Source organism: Bos indicus, chromosome 3, assembly GCF_029378745.1.
Source record: "Bos indicus isolate NIAB-ARS_2022 breed Sahiwal x Tharparkar chromosome 3, NIAB-ARS_B.indTharparkar_mat_pri_1.0, whole genome shotgun sequence".
Classification (NCBI taxonomy): Eukaryota; Metazoa; Chordata; class Mammalia; order Artiodactyla; family Bovidae; genus Bos; species Bos indicus.
This window is the reverse complement of record NC_091762.1, coordinates 55,364,990-55,386,474: the sequence shown is the minus strand read 5'-3', so window position 1 is coordinate 55,386,474 and position 21,485 is coordinate 55,364,990. Positions and strand designations below refer to the sequence as shown.

The following is a 21,485-nucleotide window of genomic DNA, read 5'->3' as shown; positions in this document are numbered from 1 at the left end:
TCCTCCTTTACCTAAGATCTATATCCAGTCCTCATCAATATTGTCAGTCCTCATCAAAGAATTCTATGAATGGGATTAAAACCATTTTAAGGAGCACTCTCATCAGTTCTTTAGACCATTTATATGTTCAACACAGGTCTAACCTTATAGTTACCCATCCAGTTGAGAATCAGTAACTCACCAGTAGTGGATTAGTAATTCATGCATGACTGATACACAGTGAAGAGGCCATGTTTGTCGTCTGCTTGACAACAAAACATCTTGTCAGTTTGTTATTTCATGTGTATATTTTATCCTAATTAGCCACAATTTAGATAGACTGAGTAAATCACTTGTCTTAGAATCTAATTTGCAGATCTTGCCCAATTGTACATTATTTTCCAATACATTTAAATGGTGATAAAGTCAAAGCTATTAACTTTTCTTTTTAATCATCTGTGAATTTATTTCTAATAGTGACTTAATTTGCAGTAGCATTTAGAAACCTTGCAAATGTATGTAGACATAAGCCAAACACTCTAGAAGCAATTATAATGGGGGTTTCTGAGTATATATAAAATTATAAACAAACTGTATGAAATAGAGGGTAAGAACTCATCTAGAATATGACCATATTAGATCTACTGTAAACACTATTTCATAGGAGCTATATTTACTGTATTTAAAACTGAAGAGATGTTTTAGTTCATCATTCAGAATACAACTATATTAACAGCATTGAAAATTCCATGTTCCTTCTACACAACAGTTATACTTTTAAATGTTTTAAAATTCTCTTTAATTTTCTTGAGTCATAGCAATATAGTCTGGATATCCAGACAAATGCTTTAATCTTTAACCTGTTAAAATTAATTCTTAAGAGATCCCAAAGAAAGGAGAATGAGTCTACCTCCTTCTAACATTAGAATTTTGGTTTGGTATTTTGAAATCAACAACCACATATACACATAAACACAAATCTAAACAATTCGTTAATTTTAAAAATAAAAGCATTATTAATGCTTTTCAACAAACTTTAATAGCAGTTTTTTATTCTGGTCTCAAAAACAAACCAAAAAATGCCTATTTTATGTTAGAAACATAAATGTAAAATTAAATTTGTATATTGATGAGTCCTTAAAACGTTAATTCAAAGTTATATTTGAATAATGTTTGACCTGGTTTTCTTCTGCTTTGAGGTTTTTTTTTTCCTTTCAGTTATATGTATACGTGTGTCTATTTTTCAAATTCTTTTCCCATTTAGGCTGTTACATATTATTGAATAGAGTTCCTTGTTGGTTATCCACCGTAAATTTACCAGTGTATATATTTCTGCTTTGAGATTTAAGTCAGGTTGATTTACTAAATGTTTTCAGGGGACAGAAGGTTGGTATTTCTTGCCATTTAGGCAAAATTAATGTTTCAGAGTCAATAAGTTTGACCACTGTTCTTTTAAACAGTTTATAAGAATTCTTACAGGGAAAACCTGTGATAGCTATATAGATTTTATAGATAAATTGTATCATTCTCCAAGAGCTTCCTATAAGCATGTTATAGAATTCTCCATGAACTCCTTTATTTTCCAGTAGCCTTCTAAATTAAAATACTATATAGTGTATTTTTACCTCTCAGCTTTATATGATAGAATATTTGGATACCATAGTTTGTGAATTATACACTATCCTTGAAATCACCTTGATGACAAAGTCTATATTTTAAAATTATGCTTTAGGTTCCTAAATCCTCTGACCAATTTCTGAAAAATGTTCACAATTCACTTGCAATTAAGACATTTTTATGATTACCACTAGTCTTATGTGTGCTACTCTGATACTATCAATAGTGAATTTTATGTCATGGTAATCATATTTAGATTAAAGTTATTTATATATCACATAGCCCAAATTTTCAAAGCATTTATAGCAAAATGACATATTTTACGGTTTTAAAGTCATAATGATTAAGAGCTTCGCTTATTTTAAGAGTTTAGTAATTTTTAAAGAATGTTATTTGCAACTAGAACTTTAAAAAAAAATACCAGTGATATTTTAATGTTTTCTCTTACAGCCTGATGTGTGAAAAAAGAATTTTTGAAACTGTGAACAGTGTAAGGCATCCCTTTTTGGTGAACCTTTTTGCATGTTTCCAAACCAAAGAGCATGTTTGCTTTGTAATGGAATATGCTGCCGGTGGGGACCTAATGATGCACATTCACACTGATGTCTTTTCTGAACCAAGAGCTGTGTGAGTATTTAGACGTTTCTCTGAGTTTCTTCATGACTGATTGCTTTCTGGGAAGAAAGAAAACTCTCTGAATTTTAGATTTATTTTTTTCCCTCAAATGGAAAATAGAGGAAGGAGTCTTAGAACTCTTTACTTGCCTTTTTGCCATATATAAATGTATCTATTTTTCTCTGTTGTTCATGTTGAAAATTTCATGTATTACCCTAAGTCACACTTGATAAGTTAGATATACCATATAGGTTTGTTTTAGTAGAATTTCTTTTTTTTCTAGTATATTTTATCCCTAATTAATGCCACCTGGGACCATAACTTTAAATATTAACTATACTCAAAGTACATTGTTAAGTGAAAAAAAAAATTTAGAAGAGTTCTTATCTTATATTTGTATGAAATATTTATATTTGCATTTTAAGGGGTAGTTTAAAATAGTATGCCTTAAGTATTAAAATACTTAATGCATATGCTTAAAATATCTCTGAAAAAATATAAAAGATTGATATGCATGTCACCTCCAATGAAGGGTGTAGAATCCAGATTTTTGATAATAAATAACTGAGTATACTGTTTAAAATTTATATTTCACTGAATACTTACTGGATGTCAGGTACTGTGTTAATTATTTTAATTTATCACCATAATCCTTTTTGTAGTTTTTGAGTGTGACATTATATGGAAGTTTTGCTTATTCAGATGCAAAAGAATAAATAATAACAAACACTTGTGACTAAACATAATGTGTATATATTCTCCCCTGTTGTTATCTCAGTTCTGTAGCTCTTAAGTGTGGAGCTAGGTATTTGACCCCAGGAAAATTTACTCTTAATAGCTATACTCTATGTGCAGGTGTTCACCAAATTTATATGTCCAGCCCTTGTATCGTTCCTAAACTTCCAACTCTAATAGCATTCAGCAGCCAACTTGACTTTTCCCTTTATGTAGCTGATAAGTATTTCAAGTATCTCAAAATGAGCTCCTGATGTTTTCCATTTCCCCCCACTTCACCCACCACTCCCCAGCCTGTTGCTCTTCTAGTCTTCTCTCTCATTAAATGGTAATACCATGTACCAGTTGTTCAGACCAAAACACAAGGAGTCATTCTTGATTCTCTTTTTTCCTTACCTGCAACATCTAAATTCTGCCTCCAAAATATAAAAATCATAAACCAGTGATTAGTAAATGTTTGTTGTTGTTGTTCAGTCACTAAGTTGAGACCAACTCTTTTGTGACCTCATGGACTGTAACCTGCCAAGCTCCTCTGCCCATGTGGTTTCCCAGGCAAGAATACTGGAGTGGGTTGTCGTTTCCTTCTCCAAGGTATTTTCCTGACCCAGGGATCGAACCTGCATCTCCTGAATTGGCAGGAGGATTCTTTACCACAGGGAAGCTCAGTAAACCTTTATTGGGTTTATTATAAAATCTTTATCTCTTGTCTGTATTCTGACAACTGACATTTGTGTAACATTTTTACTTTCCTCCCTTTATTTGATTCTTACCATAACCATTAGAGGTAGAACAGATAGTAGTACTGTCATATTTTCAAATTTCAAATAAAGAAATAGGGCATTAGTTCTGGTGGATAGTGAAGCTTTCAATAAAGGAGGCAAAAGCCACAAAATAATAGGCGGCCATTAAAAATTTGTTCCCTGCATATTTAAAAATTAAAAGCAGGCCATCTAGACTATGCCTAGCCCTGTACTAACTGCCATGGACATTTTGTTTTTGTTTTGTTACGCTTCTTTTTTGAGATAAATGTAAATTCCTATTCTGCATTAACACACTTTTTATTATTTTTGAGAGTACAGATTACATAGTACCAATGAAACAATTAACCCCAGTGAAATACAAGAATAAAATGCTACATTGCAATACTTTATATCTGCAGTACCTCCCTTTAATCATTCAGATCTCACCTGCAATGTCATTTCTTTGAAGGTCCTTTCTTGAGTACTTTATCTAAAATATCACTGTATCAATAATGTCTAAATCAGGCCATTCTATTCTGTTTTATATTTTATGTTCTCCATTCCACTTTATTTATATCTGAAATTGTCTTATTTATTTTTTACATTTTTGGTTGTCTGTCTCCACTCACTAAAGGGGCACAATGATCACTTATGTCTATCCTGTGTACTAGTAGAACACCTCGAGGGGAGGGGTGGCTCACATATGCTAGGCAAACATATTATTGCTTGAGACAATAGAATCAAAATTAGTCCTAGCCTTGCTGTGTTCTAGCTATGTGATTTTAAAATAGTTACTCTGTGAGAGCTTCATTTTCTGTTTCTGTGAAATATTTATCTTAAAGGTTTAATTTGAACATACTCCCTGTACTCAGTTATTTACTAAGTATCATTAGGACAGTCTTTTTACAAATAAAAGAGAAATCAAGGTATTTTTATAATTGTCACAGTTTTGTTTTGCCACCAAAATAAGTTTGCTTTAAAAAAAAAATACCTTAAGCAAGTTTAGAATCACATTGTTTTAATGGACTTCACTTCTGATAATTATTTAAGATCTAATGTATAATAAAATATTTATTAATAGTTGAATTTTAAAATTCTCAAAATTATGGCTCCATCTTTATAAAAATAAACACAAAACATATCTGCATTATCTATATGTACAAATAAATGCATTCTAAAAGTTTGGAGAACAGTCACCAAACTAATAAGAGCAATTATCTCTATGGATAGTAGTGGCGTTAGGATGAGATGGAGATGTATGAATGAAAAATTGTGCTTTGGGGTACGGGTGTTATGTGTTTTTTATAGAGGAAATATCCTTGTATTACTTGTAAAATTAAGATTCTCTTACGTGTCTCCTTGTAGGCTATTCTACACTGAAGACAGCCCTGCATTTTTTAATTCATTCATTTATTATTGACCTACCTCCTCATTCATTAAGGCTATTGTGTATCAAGCATTTTGCTCAGCATTTAGGCTGAACTCTGAAAAATACAAACATGGTCCAGTCTCTCAAGAGTTAATATTCTAGCTTGGTTGAAGTTTTCCTAAGATCGAAACCTATTTAGCCAATTTCCAGACGTCTTCACCTGTCCCGAGGCAATTTGAGGTCAATAGGCAAACACAAACTCACTTTCCCCACAAAACCTGGGCTACTTCTATTTCTTCACCTCTTCATTATAATAAAAAGGAAACCTTGAGAATCATTTTCAGCTTTTCCTTCTCCCTCATCCTTTATATTAATAGCTAATGAGACACTAAGTCCTGTTGTGCTCATTTTAAAGTTTCTCTTAAATCAATCTCTTATTCTCTTTGTGGTCACTACATTAGAGGTTCTAATGATCTTTCATCGGTACTATCACTTCAGCTTTATCTGTTCCTTATCCCTCTGGATATCTACCTACTTGCACTCCAGCCTTCACACTACTGTCAAGAAATTTCTCTCTAACATAAATCTGATCATTCTGCTCTCTTTAAAATGGTTTGATTCAGTATTGCTAAAAGAAGAATTTTCAGTACAGGCATACCTCAGAGATATTGGAAGTTCAGTTCCAGACCACTGCATTAAAACAAATATCATAATAAAATGAGTCATGTGAATTTTCTGGTTTCCCAGTGCATTTAAAAGTTACATTTACACTATACTGTAGTCTATTAAGTGTATGATAGCATTGTCTTTTTATTTATTTATTTTTTCTTGTTTTTTTTTTATTTCAGTCACTTACTCCCAGCATTGTCTTTTTAAAAAATGTACATACTTTAATGAAGAAATACTTTGCTAAAAAATGCTAACTATCACCTGAGCCTTTGCGATAGTAATGTCAGAGATCACAGATCACCATAACGAACATAATGGTGATGAAAAAGTTTGACATATTGAGAGAATTACTAAAATATGAAACAGACACTTGACGTGAGCAAATGCTGTTGGAAAAATGGCACCCATTGTGTTTCTATTCAGGGTTGCCACAAACCTGCAATTTGTTTAAAAAAAAAACAAACAGTTATCTGTGAAACACAATAACAGTGAAAATGCAGTAAAACAAGGTATGCCTTTGTTCATAATATGACAATCAGGGTCTTTTGCAACTAAATCTCAGGCTGTCTTCTCAGCCTCATCTTCCACTACTTCTTACCTCAGCATTTACTTCAGCCACAGACTTGTTATTGGTTGTCAAACATGCTATGCCTTGTACACCGCTATTCCTTTCCCTCTTAGGGAAATGCCCTATATTTCCCCCACAAAAGTTCTACCTTTTATAACATCCTTCTGCCTCTATAATGGCATATTGTAATTTTTTCCAAAGAACCAGATCAAATATCTACGCTTAAGGACTTAAGTGACCCCCACCCAGACGAAGTTAATGGCTTCCATTTTAGAGACTGTATTTTTCTTATTTTTAAAAGACTTAGCACATATCTTACATGTCTGGCACATAGTAAGGACTCAATATTTGTGAAATTAGTTGACTAGAGTTCTGCTCCAAAGCATAAAGGTATAAACTCTGGGATTCAAAAACAGTGGAATTTATTAAAATTCTTTGATTTAATTCTTGAAACAGATTTTATGCTGCATGTGTAGTTCTTGGGTTGCAGTATTTGCATGAACACAAAATTGTTTATAGGTGAGTAAAATTTTGATATCTTCTAATTGCTTATTGATATGAAGTAGAATTAAAGATAATTAAGAATAGTTTGTGTTTAACCATCTTCATAATTTTCTCTTTCATATGGTAAGTGACCACTAAAAAAGTTAAAACCCAATTTTGAAAGACATAGTTAACATAACAATTATATGATGAACTTCTCTGTTACTGGTCCTCTGACCATTACCTAATTAGAATAGTCAAATTGTAAGCTGGCCTGCTGCTGCTAAGTCGCTTCAGTCGTGTCCAACTCTGTGCAACCCCATAGACAGCAGCCCACTAGGCTCCTCTGTCCCTGGGATTCTCCAGGCAAGAATACTGGAGTGGGTTGCCATTTCCTTCTCCAGTGCATGAAAGTGAAAAGTGAAAGTGAAGTCGCTTAGTTGTGCCCCACTCTTAGCGACCCCATGGACTGCAGCCTACCAGGCTCCTCCACCCATGGGATTTTCCAGGCAAGAGTACTGGAGTGGGGTGCCATTGCCTTCTCTGGTAAGCTGGCCTATGATAACACAATTTACCAACAATATTCATCCTGGTGAATATTTCTATTCAGTTGATCTACTATAGAAAATTTCTATAGACTACTACTACTGAAAATTTGTTCATGATAAGTGGCTTGTGCCATTTTGCTTCCTTCATTAAGCCTTGCTTAATGAAGTGTACTTGAGGACATAGCTGATTAGCTGATTTATGTACTGACACAAACTCCTTACCAAATTGTAGACCAGTTAGAAATACTTCATAGTCCAGGAGCTCGTCTGTGGCTAACACCTTGAACAGCATTGCTCTAGATCAGACAAATTGTAGGAAGGCCAGTCAGAATTAAAAGACTATAAACATGAGTTTATTCAACTTCTAACTATGTTTTCAAGGTAATGGTTTCCTCATGACCTTATTATACTCAAAGAATAAAATATTTTCAAGTTAATTTGTAATCATTTAGTATGACTTAATAACTCCCTCTTTATTTTGAATTATTCTCTTAGAATGTTAAACCTGCTTGCTCATACCCTATTTATGCTGTTCATTTGACAGTTCTTTCTTATGGATGGTATGTAGGGAATTCAAACAAGTCTGAGAGTTCCCTGGTGATCTAGTGGTTTGGATTCAGCGCTTTCACTACTGTAGACCAAATTCAGTCCCTCGTACAGTAACTGAGATCTTACATGCCACGTGGCATGGCCATTAACTTATTTATTTATTAAGCTTGAATAACATGAAAGTATAGGTATCATGAAAGATACATGAACTCTTTCTAAGCTTTAAAATATATATTTAAATAAATAAAACATTTCTCTTGGATACAGTCTTACTTTTCTACATAATGGGGGAATATTCAGAAATTATATTTTGTAAAGTAATAATCTTGCCCCAAAATGAAAATGCATATTTACAATATAGTATTTATAGTATATCTCAAACCATAATATGAAAAAACTCATTTTTTAGTAAAGAGAAAGTATAACTCATATTAAAATGATGTTTCTACTTTATTATCTACTGATTTTATTGATTTTTTTTCATTTTGCTTTTTTTTTATCCTGAACAGAGATTTGAAATTGGATAACTTATTACTAGATACAGAGGGCTTTGTGAAAATTGCTGACTTTGGTCTTTGCAAAGAAGGTAATTGGATATTTTAAAGTGCCTTTTCTAATAAATTACTATTGCTTTGTTCTTTGGAAGTTTTCCTGATTTGTCTATGGAAAGCAAAATGTATTTTTTAATTTATTAAAAATTAAACTTTATTCTTTATTGAGATATTACAGATTGCTCATATAACCTAATCTATAACAATTATTAAGAATTTATTCTGTGAACATGAATAAGATTAGGTTTTCAGAAATCACAGTATGGAAAATAAGACTTTCTTTGTATGGTTAATAATTTTGTCACTACTCTAAGAAAGCATTGGTCAATCACCAGATTTTTTGCTTTGCTGTGATTGTGCAGAGTAAATTTAAATTACATATGCCTAAAAACCTCTCCTGCCTCTTAAAACTTTCAACATTTTAAATAGGAAAAAATGCATATGTATTTTATGTATATATATGTGTGTGTGTGTGTACACAGAAGTAAATAAATACCTAAACTGGGACAATTTGAATCATATGTAGCATAAGAAAGTGTAAAAAGCATGGGCTTAGGCACCACCCTTGAAGCCTGACTCTGCCACTTATTTGCTCTGTGTCTTTGGACAAGTTACTTCTAACCTCATGGAGTCTGTTTTCTCAGCTATAAAATAAGTGTAATTCTTCTTGTTTAGGAGTATTATGACAGCTAGAGATAGTGCCACAGTTTGTGGCACTGTGCCTAATTCAGTAAATAGGCACATTTAATGCATTGTATTGTAGGAAACATGGTCTCCCTCTCTACCCTGGTACTTCTTGTTTCTTATTCAGCTTTCTTCCCACCATATGCTGTAGTGCTCGGCACATCTTGAGTATTCAGTGAGTATTTAATTAATAAGTAGTTGGATGAATGAATGAATGTCTTTTGTAAAGCTTTGTCCGTTATTTACCCACTGACCTCCTAATTATTGAATCCAGTGAGTTTTTTTCTTTTATTGGATCTCTCTGTATTGGACATGTACCAAACACTGTTGACTGAAATGGTTTTGTTCCTCGGAGTCTGGCCTTAGCCCATTGCTATTCTTAGGTAGTTTTTAGCTAGCCATTATATACTGCTGCTAAGTCGCTTCAGTCGTGTCCGACTCTGTGCAACCCCATGGACTACAGCCTACCAGGCTTCTCTGTACATGGGATTCTCCAGGCAAGAACACTGGAGTGGGTTGCCATTTCCTTCTCCAGTGCATGAAAGTGAAAAGTGAAAGTGAAGTCGCTCAGTCGTGTCCGACTCTTAGCGACCCCATGGACTGCAGCCTACCAGGCTCCTCCATCCATGGGATTTTCCGGGCAACAGTACTGGAGTGGGGTGCCATTGCCTTCTCCTAACTAATGATTCCCAAATCTATCATTTCCTTTCCAAACATATATAGTCAGCTATCTACTAGACAGTTTTACTTGAACAGTCAAGTCAGTAGGTACCTGAATCACTATCCAAACAGAAATAGTTTCTTTTCCTCAGTCTCACTGGCAGTTGATGGTGCCATAATCCTGTCTCCCAATCCGAAAATGTGAAATTGTTCTGGACTGTCTCCTCTTCATTACTTTCCACATCCAGTTAATCACCAAATTGTATTAACATCTACCTCCTTAATGTTTGTTTTTTTTTTCAAACAATATTTAAGTTTTTCATCTCCCTTCTATTTCCAATCATCATCTTGTTTTAACAAGGCTACTTTAATAGCCTCTTAACTTTTCTGTCTCTATTCTTTTTCTTCCTCAAATCTCAACCTGCCATATAATTGCTAAAATACAAAAGAGGCCCGTATAAATTCAAAGCTGAACATGGTACGTCCCTACTAAAAACCTTCAGTGACAAAGACGTGATATATCTTGCCTCACCTGATCTGCCTGCCTCCTTCTCCAGCCAGATCTCTCGCAGCTTGCTTCTTAGTACCTTCTGTTGCAGCAAAACCAAACTGCTTACAGTGTTTGTCTCTCCACCACTATCACTTATCTCAACTCTATTTGCTTCTGCTCATCCTTTATGCTTCTCAAGTATCACCTGCACATATAAGCTACCTGAGACTCATCTCCTCCTATCCCAAGTACCAAGTCAGCTTTCTAAGATGATCTGATCATCATAAGATGAATGAGCTTTTAACACTTTAGAATACGTTCAGACATTTTCTTCAATAAGTAGAATTTTATTTGACTAATTTATTACTGTATTATGAGAAACATATTTGGGCTTCCCTTGTAGCCCAGTCGGTAAAGAATCTGCCTGCAACGCAGGAGACCTGAGTTCGATTCCTGGGTCAGGAAGATACCCTGGAGAAGGAAATGGCGCCCTACTCCAGTATTCTTGCCTGGAGAATCCCATGGACAGAAGAGCCTGGCAGGCTATAGTCCTTGGGGCCGCAAGAACCAGCCACAATTTAGTGACTAAATATGAAGAATGTATTTAGAAAACCAGTTAGCTAAAATGTTAATACTGTATCTCTATATAATATAATACACTTATTCAACTCTTGATTCAACTCTTGATTATCCAAGGGTTTGCTTTTGGTAGTTTTCAGACTATACTCAATGCTATTTTTATAATAAAGCAAGTAAGCATATTTTAAAAATTTAATTGACAGGGTAGAAATTAAAGTTTAGAATAAGTTTTTTTTTCTTTTGTAACTTCTTAGCAGCACTTATAAAGTAATGACAAGAAAGAAAAAATAAGTAGTAAAGTGAAACACGGAAATTTTATTTTTATCCATTAATTAAATAATAGAGTTGCAGTTTACTCCATATTAATTCATAGCATTTTCTTTAAAATCTTTTTCATGGGCTACCCTGGTGGTCCAGTGCTCAGGACTCTGAGCTCTCAGTACAGGGGATCTGGATTTGATTCTGGATCAGGGAACTAGAGCCCACATTCCACAGCTAAAAGATTCTATGTGCTGCAGCTACGATCTGGTGAAGTAAAAAATAAATAAATAAATATAAAAAAAGAATCTTTGATGTATTTTGAGTTTGATCACCATGCACAAATGTACACCTTTAATTTTGCTTCCTAGCGATATCTTCTGACTCTTAAACGCTAGATTTTTTCTTTGCTAACAAATACCTGAATTTTATCTTTTTCAGGAATGGGATATGGAGACAGAACAAGCACATTTTGTGGCACTCCTGAGTTTCTTGCCCCAGAAGTTTTAACAGAAACATCCTATACAAGGGCTGTAGATTGGTGGGGCCTTGGTGTCCTTATATATGAAATGCTCGTTGGTGAGGTAAGTAGTATAAGATAGATAAAAGGGAAAGATGATTGAGAGAACAAAGCATGGCATTTATAAAACCACTTAATATGTTTCCTGCATAAATAGAACTTAAGCTTTATAAATACTTACATGTATTAGTAATGCTCATGATCCTATGTCACCTTCACTGTCTTTTTTAGGTTGTTATGTTTGTGGAATGTATACCAGTGGTTTGAAAATAGTTTATCTGAGTGTTGCTATGGGCTTCCCAGGCGGCGCTAGTGGTAAAGAACCTGCCTGCTTGTGCAGGTAGACATAAGAAATCAGGTGCAATCCCTGGATCAGGAAGATCCCCTGGAGGAGGGCAAGGTAACCCACTCCAGTATTCTTGCCTGGGGAATCCCATGGACGAAGGAGCCTGGTGGGCTCCAGTCCCTGGGGTCACAGAGCGTAGGATGCGACTGAAGGGATCTAGCACACTTGCATGGTTATATTGTATGATTTTTAAACACAGTCATACATGACTGATCATTTCATAGGAAATAGAAAGCAGGAAGACTGATAAAAGGAATGTACTCTGTATCTATAAAGAAAAGTCAGCTATGCATTGGTCAGAAATAAATGTTACCTTCAGAAGCAATATAGCAGAATTGAAAAGATTAACATTTTTTTCCTACTATTTTCTTTATATTAATTTAAAATAAATTTCTGGGAATAACTTAGTTTTACACAGAAATTGTTACCACTTAGAAAACAGTGAATTATATCTAATTAATAAAATAGTAAGAAGAGATTAATCTATTTTGTTATAAATTGTTGAAAATGATTAATTAGGGTGGAATTAAGAAAGAGTAAATATTTTTTAGACAAGTAATTGAAAACTACCTAGATGGGCTTGATGGTCTTGAGATGAAAGAAAAATTTTCTTAGGGAATTGGTTCCTTGTTCTGCAGTTTTTCCAATGCCAGTGACCAACCTTCTAGGCATGACAGAACTAGTAGCTGAATGAATGAATGGCTAAATTGTTGAATGTCAGAAATTTCTAGTTTTGCTCTGTGATTGTCATTTAGTGGCACTTATCCCAAACAAGTAAAGAAATGATTTTAGTTCAACCACTGACGGTGCCCTTTGATATGTAAATTGGAATGGAAACTTGGAAAAGAAATAGTGAATTAAAATATATACTATGTGCTAGGTAGGCACGGTTCTATGTGCTTTATAAGTATTAGCTCACTTAATTTTTCACCAACCTTTAATGAGCTCAATAGTAGTCTTATGTTTATTTCCAGATGCATAATTAGAGACACAAAGAAGTTAGGAACTTTAAAGTTTTACAGCTCTCATATAGTGGAGCTTGGATTTTAACTTAATCTCTAAACCATTGTACTTTGCTGCCTCCAAGATAGGGGATCCACACAAATTTATTTCACCTCTGTTTAGAAAAGAGAAACGCATACAGTGCTTTAAGACAGAAAGATATATTTTACACCTTATTCACAGTTTTCTTTACTTTCTACAAGTGCCAGAAGTACCATAATAGTTGTTTCTATAAGCTCTGATATACTTAAACATTTTTTTAAGTAACATTTTTGTTGCTTTTTTTTTTTTTTAATTTAGTGTTCAATTATGTATGAGATTTGTTACCAAAAATTAGGTGCTTGCTTAAAATTTACTCTTTGGAGATGACATGCAAAAAATGAGAGTCTGTTATCAAATACTATAGAATTAAGAGCCAGCTAATTTTACTCCCCCTGATTCTAAAGTATCAGGGAGATTTGGCAGTGAATAGTGAGGAAGTTCCTGTTTCATATTGTTTAAAGGAACTTCTCATTGGTTAAGCTCTTACTAGGAGATAAAAGACAGTGAATCTGGCTATTTCTTCACAATTGCCTTTTGCAATTTAATTTCTTTTTAGCACCTCCATAAAAGGAGAATTGGGAAAAGAAAATTAAAACTCACTGGTACATATATTTTGTAATTTTATAGCACTGGTGAAATCTTAGCATTACCTTTTCTTAAATTTATAAAAGTGAGGTTTGGCTAAAGTTTATATCTAATTCCTCTATTAAAACAAATGATTGAAAACTCACTGGATATATCATATTTTCAAATTTGTATGAGTTGTGAGGACTTGAATCAACCCTAGGAATAAGCTAACATCAGGTCCCCTTTCTCTGTGCCAAAGAAGAGTGAAGGTATCAGAGAAGTTTAAAATAACCTTAGATACTAGACTTAGATCCTTGACATCTGAACAGACTATTGAATTCTTTTAATATGTGCTTAAAATAGATTTGTTAACCTTCCATTGTTAGTACTGTTAGCTTAAAATCTATTTACAGAAAAAACTTTAACAGCTTAACAAGTATGTAAATATATTTTCACTATTCAAAGACTTGTGGAGTGAGTTTTCAAATACAAAATTTACTTATCACATAGGAGTCAAAATTGCTTCGTATTACCATATGAAATTCTCATTGAAAATCCTTGTGAAATAGGATTTTCCCCTGACTTATTGTATCAATCCCAGAAATTATATTGTCCCATATAACAGGTGTTCAGTGTATGTATTTTGAGTGAGTAAATGAACAAGCCTGATTTTGTACAACAAGCCTGAGTTTTATCAGGCCAAAACTGAAATTTTGATAACTGAAAAGTTTGAAATTTTCTTAGATACAAACAATAATATTAGCAGTTCAGCTTTAGTATGTTGGGTTCTGAAATGATTTTCATAGGTTCCTCAGGTCAGAGATCCCTCTCTTGATACCGCTTTCTGCTTGGCTCTTGTTCTTTAACAACCAACAGGAAGTAAGCAGCCAACTCTAAGGTGTCTAAAATTCTGAGGTAATAAGTCATATCTCATAGCCATATTTTCAGTGTAGTTGAGAGTTTATCCCTATGTACATCAAATTGTTATACTGAATGTTTATTTAACTACTTTTTTTATTACTCAGCATAATTACTGTCACTATGAGCAACCATCTTAACATTCTTCTGCTGAACTGCCTCAAGACCTGTTGTGTATAGAGCATTAAATATGCCTGAAAATAATGTGATTTTTGGCTCCTTTCAGTTTAATTTTGTTTACAGTTGCTTCTTAGTACAGTCAAATTGTCTCTAATTGTGTTTTGCCATTATTAATTTAATACTGACTGGAATTCAGAACACATTCATGTCTGATGTATCTCCACAAACTGTGCTTCCCCCTGTAGTAACACTTCACCTTTTGCATTTCCTTCTGTCTTTCCACAAGATTTCAATAAGTGTATATGGTGTGTCCTCTGGATTATAGATACCTATCTGTTGTGTATCTGTTGTAGCTTCTTGTAGTCCTTATTTGTTTTGGTGGAGGGTTCTTGTTTGATTTTGTTTTTCCTTTTCCTTTTTCTTAGTTTCCTCACTACATGGTTCTTTGTTGTATTTCAGAACTTTGAATAGATAAGATTTTACTATATTGAAACACATTTTGACTAACTCAGGGATATTTCTTCTAGTCTCCCTTCCCTGGTGATGATGAAGAGGAGGTCTTTGACAGTATTGTAAATGATGAAGTAAGGTATCCAAGGTTCTTATCTACAGAAGCCATTTCAATAATGAGAAGGGTAAGAATTTTGTTGTAATATATATATTTTATTTATAAAATAAATACGATACTCAAATACTTTGGCCACCTGATGCAAAGAACTAACTCATTGGAAAAGACCCTAATGATGGGAAAGATTGAAGGCAGGAGGAGAAGGGGACAACAGAGGATAAAAGGTTGGATGGCATCACCAACTCAATGGACATGAGTTTGAGCAAGTTCAGAGAGGTGGTAATAGACAGCGAAGCCCGGTGGTAATGGACAGGGAAGTCACGGGGTTTCAAAGAGTCAGACACGACTGAGTGACTGAACTGACTGATATTAAGAATATGTCCCAGTAGCATTTTAGAAATTGTTTTTCAGTCTTAGATGTTCATGGTTTAGACAAACACATACTAAAAAAAACTCTAAAAGGTTGCAAGTTACGAGAATCCTTCTCAGTGAATCTCTGGTTTTATACTTACTTTCTTCCTTTGTATTGTGTTAGTTATTAAGAAGAAATCCTGAGCGACGCCTTGGAGCTGGTGAAAAAGATGCAGAGGATGTGAAAAAACACCCATTTTTCCGAGTAAGTGTGAAAGTTTACAAATTTTCTGAAACTCTAGCAGTTAGAAGTAGGAAACTAAACTGGTCATTTTATATTTTGTAATCCAGCTAATTGATTGGAGCGCTCTGATGGACAAAAAAGTTAAGCCACCATTTGTACCTACAATTAGAGGACGGGAAGATGTTAGTAATTTTGATGATGAATTTACCTCAGAAGCACCTATTCTGACTCCACCTCGAGAACCAAGGATACTTTCAGAAGAGGAGCAAGAAATGTTCAGAGATTTTGACTACATTGCTGATTGGTGTTAAGTTCCTACACACTGTGAAACCAAGCAGACTGACTCACAAGAAGACCTCTTAAAAATAGCAGCCCTTCATTTGCTCTCTGTGCCAACAAAAGCTGAGTTTTTTTAAACATATGAAGATGTGTTTAAAAGTACTATTCTAATACCTTCTTGAAAAGTGGCTTTTCAATGTATTTTAAACAAAATTCTGAACACTGGAAACAGTTTTAATGAGTTTAAGCTGAATGAACATCGGCCATGAAAGTCTATCACAAATGAATACTTTTGGATCAATAGTCTTATTTTTTAAAATCAGAGGGGAAAAAAAACACTCTTCTGCAGTCCCTAGCTTTGCCATATGCCTGCCTTAAATGGAAGGAAAGTTAATGAGTTAATTTTCCTTAGGTGTGTTTTACAAAAAGAGGAAAAGAGGGCTTAGGATGTTATTACTATTCACACGTAGTATGATTCTGTTTGAATAAGGCAAATGCTCTTATTTTTTTAAAGAAATTACTGTAGTATCCAAAAAAAATGTATTAATAGTTTGTGCACATTTTGGGGCTTTTTTAAAATGAAATGAATTGATGTCTTGTATTATACATTTTCTATATTTATTAGAAAATTTTTATTGCCTTATCTTTACCAACCATGTTAACAGAGCCTCATAGCTTTCCAACTGAGCTACTTGCCAAACGATCTTATTAAATCAACCATGCTGAAACAAACAGGAACAACTAAACATCTGCATTTACTTAAAATTTTAAGAATGAGGACTTAATGATCATCCTGAACCAAGACACTGTTACCTGTATGCATTCCCAAAGTCTAGATGCCTAGTATATTCAGTCACACTTTCTTCCAGAATCAGTGAACTGATTGCTCCTTTTTTTGATATGCATTGTACATTTATCAACCTAGTTCATCTTGTTCTTGTGTCTACTGTAGAAGGGAACTATATCTTTGTTAAAACATATGGATTATCATTGTATACATGCTGTGAACATGTATATGTGCAAGTTGTAATGTATTCTATGTTGTAGGTTTATTATTTAATTTCACCACTTCATCACTTTTGTACAGTGGCCAAGCAGACACCTCAGACTCCAGCATTTACATTAAGTGCATTTGTACATTTTAGGCCACTGGATCCAGATTTTATATTGGCAGTTACTGAGGGCAGAAGCAATATATTATAACAGAATGTATAAATATTTTTGATAAAACAGTCTATATTTTATAAAAATTATTATAACACTAAAGCTGTACCTCAAAAGTCTCAAAAATAATTTGATCAAATACTTTGTACAAGGATCCATTTGTGGCTTTTTAATGCCCTTATAGGAAAGTCTTTTTGCAAGCCATGACTTTTCTACTTGCCTGGAGTTTTGGTTTTTTGTTTTGTTTTGTTTCAGTTATTTTCCCTCCTAGTCCATGACTTTATTGTTTTTCCTTAGTTCAATAATAACATCTTTGATTCCGTGCTTAGTGTGTTAGCGTTGTCATACCTCAGGAAGAGCAAGTTGTTAACTAACCAATAATGAGTTAACCATTTAATCACTATTGTCTTATGTCTTAAAAATGCTGAAGTTTAAATCCTATGAGAAAATGAAATCCTGTTGATTTATAGAGGTTTTTTGAGCTTAAAACATATATGAATATTCCACCTTGCCAGGGTATGTTGGCATGTTTTTGCTATACTCTGAGAACAGTTAAAATTGTTCAGAGATAATTTCTATTTCCTTATAAATTGATTATAAACCATGATCCCTTTGGGGAAAATCTTATAGGAAAAGGGAGCAATATGTTGTTTTAAAATTATTTTAAAATGCCAGTTCACTTCCTTGGTAAAGGACAATAGAGGATCTTAGCCAAACTGTCTGCTTTTAATGTAAACAGTGTTAATACAACATTAAAAAACACTAAATACTTTTGAGGTACAGTCTGCTCACCTTTTCTGGTTCTCAAATATGCATAGAAAGCAATGTCTAAAATAGGTTTTTAGCATTAAAAACTGACATAGCATTTTGTAACTACACAGTGTACAGAATTTTTTTTTTTTTAATTAAAGTCAATCACTAAAAAAATTAGAGGGCAGGGTATATTCACACAATTAAGCTGAAGAAAGCACTAATTTTTTTCTGTAGTTTTAAAAATATATATATTTTAGTCAGATTTAAAATTTTTAAACTCTATAGAGTGTAAATATATTTTGTTATTACTGTATGTGTAAGTGACTGCTCAAGCACTTTGTAAGGAAATTAGGATATTTTAGAATGGTACACTATGCATTCAAATGAAATGTGCCTTTATGTCATTTTAAGAAAAAGTGTTTTGCAGTCATAAATTACCACAAATGCACAAATTAAAGTTTAAATAGATTGTAATTTGTAATTTTGTTTTTAAGTATTATTTCCTTTTGGAAACTTACTGTTGGTCAAAATATGTATTAGCTTTACTATATTCAATATCCTGAAGACAAGTTAGCTTTAGTTAATCTTCTTGCAGGTACTTTTAGTCCTGGGGAAGGGCAAAATCATTAAGAATCAAACCGAATTTTCTACTTCACTGGTAATACTGGGAACATTTTGCATTTTTTTCCTATAAGTTTAGTAGCATCTTTCATTCAGTGGTTACTTATGCAATGCCTTCCGTGTGCTAGACACTAAGTATAGAAAAGTACAAAAAAGAAAGCACCAAAGTCTTCATAAATGAAGAATGGTATACATTAATGCTAAAATGTATTATATGTACTTTTGTTTGAGATTAATTTATTTAATTTTAGGACATGACTTTTTGAAAATAGGTAAACGAAAACAGATTACTAGCCATTTTGTAGTCATCTTATTCAAAAATTATGAATGGAATATTTTAGAAATGTAAAAAAGATCCATGCTATCTCTGTGACACAAATTAAGGTCGTAGTGTAAATCACATTATATGTTGACTAAGTGAAAGCTGCATTATAGATTGAAGTCTAACAGAAGTTTTACAAGTGCTGCTAATCTTTCCAAAGCACTGAGGGGTGAGTATGAGAAACCCAAAAGAGCAAATGCCAACCCATGGATCGTATTTTTAATTCAGAATTCTTATTTACCTTCTAGCTATTTTTTGATATCTAGTGTTTCTCTGATATAAGCTTCATATGTATATACAAATATAACTGTGTATTTATAAACATATGTATATAAATATATACATATATAAATAGAGGTAAGTTTTTAAAGTATCTTCTAAGTGTCAAAAATCTTGCATGATTTCTACTTCTAGTATCATGACTAAGTAGAAGCTCTCAGACATCCAAAAGGACAATATTTTGAGTCATGGCTAGTCTCATTAAAGATAAAAGTGGTCTCTGGCAATTCCTCACTCCACAGTAGTCAAACAAACTTTTGAGCATGAATTTGGACACACTAAGGCTTCAGCATCTAAGAGTTAGGGAGTATCCAAGCACAAGAGTGAGAATACTCAGAGATGGGGAGATTAGTCCAGAGAAGTTGGAAGTTGGAGAGGATAAGAGCCAGGATGGAGGGTAGCTGACTTTGGAAATGCAGGCACCCAGAAGAAATAGAGTTGCCAAGGATGGATTTCTGTAGCACCGCTGTTATGGGGATAACAAACTTTGGAATTGCAATAGAACTTACATTCTGTGCTAAAATTCTCTAGAGGAGCTCAAGTTCTATTTTACATATCACTGTCTGTCTACTAGTAGAATCAAATATTTTCTGAATGAAAACTTCTCTGGAATGGAAATATATAGGATTTTCACAAATCAAAATCAAGCAGTACACTATCACAGATCACCAAATAGATGAGTGACAGGAAGTTATCTTTAGTGAAACCAGTAAAAAAAGCAAATATAGACATCCCCTTCAAAAGACTGCAAACATTAGGACCCTTAGATGCAGAATATAACTATATAAAAATGTTTATATGTCTAAAATTTATCAGCATAAATATGTAAAATGCTATTTGAAAGAAATTAACATTTTGAAAAAAAATTTTTTTAATATATATAATTGACCAAGTTTGAAACTCAGTGGAAGCATTACAGCAGATGAGACAGGTGAAAAAAGAACTTAGTAAGTCAAATAAAGCAATGAGAAAATGAAAAATCTGAAAGGAGGTTTAAGAGGTGTGGAAGATGGGAGGGAGACTCAATCAGAAGAAATGGAAGAGAGGCAGTATGTACAGAGATAATGGCTGCAAATTTCCCAGAGATGAAAAATATTTAAGAAGTACCATATTCTCCATGCAGAAACATAAATTTATGCATGGAATCATTGTTGTGAAGCTCTAAACCACAAAGGCAACATCTTGAAAATACGCAGGGGGAAAGGACTAATAGTTTAAGGCTTCCCTGATGACTCAGACAGTAAAGAATCTCCCTGCCATAACAGGAGACCTGGGTTCCATTCCTGGGTCAGGAAGATCCTTGGAGAAGGAAATGGCTACCCACTCCAGTATTCTTGCCTGGACAATTCCATCATTGTAGTGAAACTGCAGACAGCAAAGACAACATTTTGAAAATACCAGGGAGAAAGGACTAATTATCTATGAAAGAAAGACAAACAGTTAACTTTTCAATAGCAGCAATAGAAGCAATGGAATATTTTCAGAGCATTGAAAAATGAAATGTCAACCTGGAATTGTGTAGAAAGTAAAATTATATTTTTTAAAAATCAGAGCAATTTAAAATATTTTTTAAAAGAGTTTGGATCAAGAGTCGTACTCAAAAGGAAGTGCTTCAAGAAGAAAGAAAATGATCCCAAAATGATGATCTAAGATACAAAAAAAAGGCTTGTAAGCAAATAAAATGGTAAACAAGGAAATCTAAATAAACCAAGTCCACACACAGAAGCCTTTTTTCCCCTAGGTTAAGTCAGCAGAAACCTGGATAGAAATGTAAGAAAGTGGAGAGAAGAGCAGAGCTAAAGTATTCTATTGTGTTGTTGGGGTGTCAAGGTATTGATTAACTTTAGTTAAATGTATAATCATAAAATGTCAAGATATTCACTGAATATAGTGTATATAAATTTCAAATCAAAGATAAGATGGTAGAAGTCTAAATGTATAGCAGTGTAAATAGAGAAAGCTGGTTAAAGGCTTTAGTTAAAAGCAAAGTAAAAAAGGAAATTGGCTTTCTAATGTTTACAAAAAGATCAATCTAAAATATACATACATAGAGAAGTTGGATGTAAAAGTAGGAGGAAATGTATATGATGCAAAAACCAGTCAAAGTGAAGGTGTGCTAGCTTTACTTAATATCGAACAAAACTGATTTTCGATGCATCTTGAAAAAAAGACATTTTTGTTACCAAGAGTGGAGTGTTTCTACACAATGATAAAAGATTAAATTCACCAAAAAGGTACAGTAATTCAAAGCACATATGTATCTAATAAAGTAGTCCCTAAATACAAACTTTAAGA

The 21,485-nt window shown here is 33.5% G+C and overlaps 1 protein-coding gene across 3 annotated transcripts in view; it reads left to right on the top strand.

Annotated features, from left to right (window-relative positions):
* Nucleotides 1–19,284, top strand: part of PKN2 (protein kinase N2) — a 135,728-nt gene extending 116,444 nt beyond the window's left edge. For all 3 annotated transcript variants that reach the window (XM_019957146.2, XM_019957147.2, XM_019957145.2), the window contains 7 exons: nucleotides 2,047–2,223; nucleotides 6,749–6,811; nucleotides 8,382–8,458; nucleotides 11,536–11,678; nucleotides 15,137–15,244; nucleotides 15,713–15,793; nucleotides 15,880–19,284. In XM_019957146.2, the coding sequence (XP_019812705.2) occupies nucleotides 2,047–2,223; nucleotides 6,749–6,811; nucleotides 8,382–8,458; nucleotides 11,536–11,678; nucleotides 15,137–15,244; nucleotides 15,713–15,793; nucleotides 15,880–16,083 (853 nt within the window). In that variant the 3' untranslated portion in view covers nucleotides 16,084–19,284. The remainder of the gene's footprint in view (nucleotides 1–2,046; nucleotides 2,224–6,748; nucleotides 6,812–8,381; nucleotides 8,459–11,535; nucleotides 11,679–15,136; nucleotides 15,245–15,712; nucleotides 15,794–15,879) is intronic.
* Nucleotides 19,285–21,485: the final 2,201 nt, after the last annotated feature.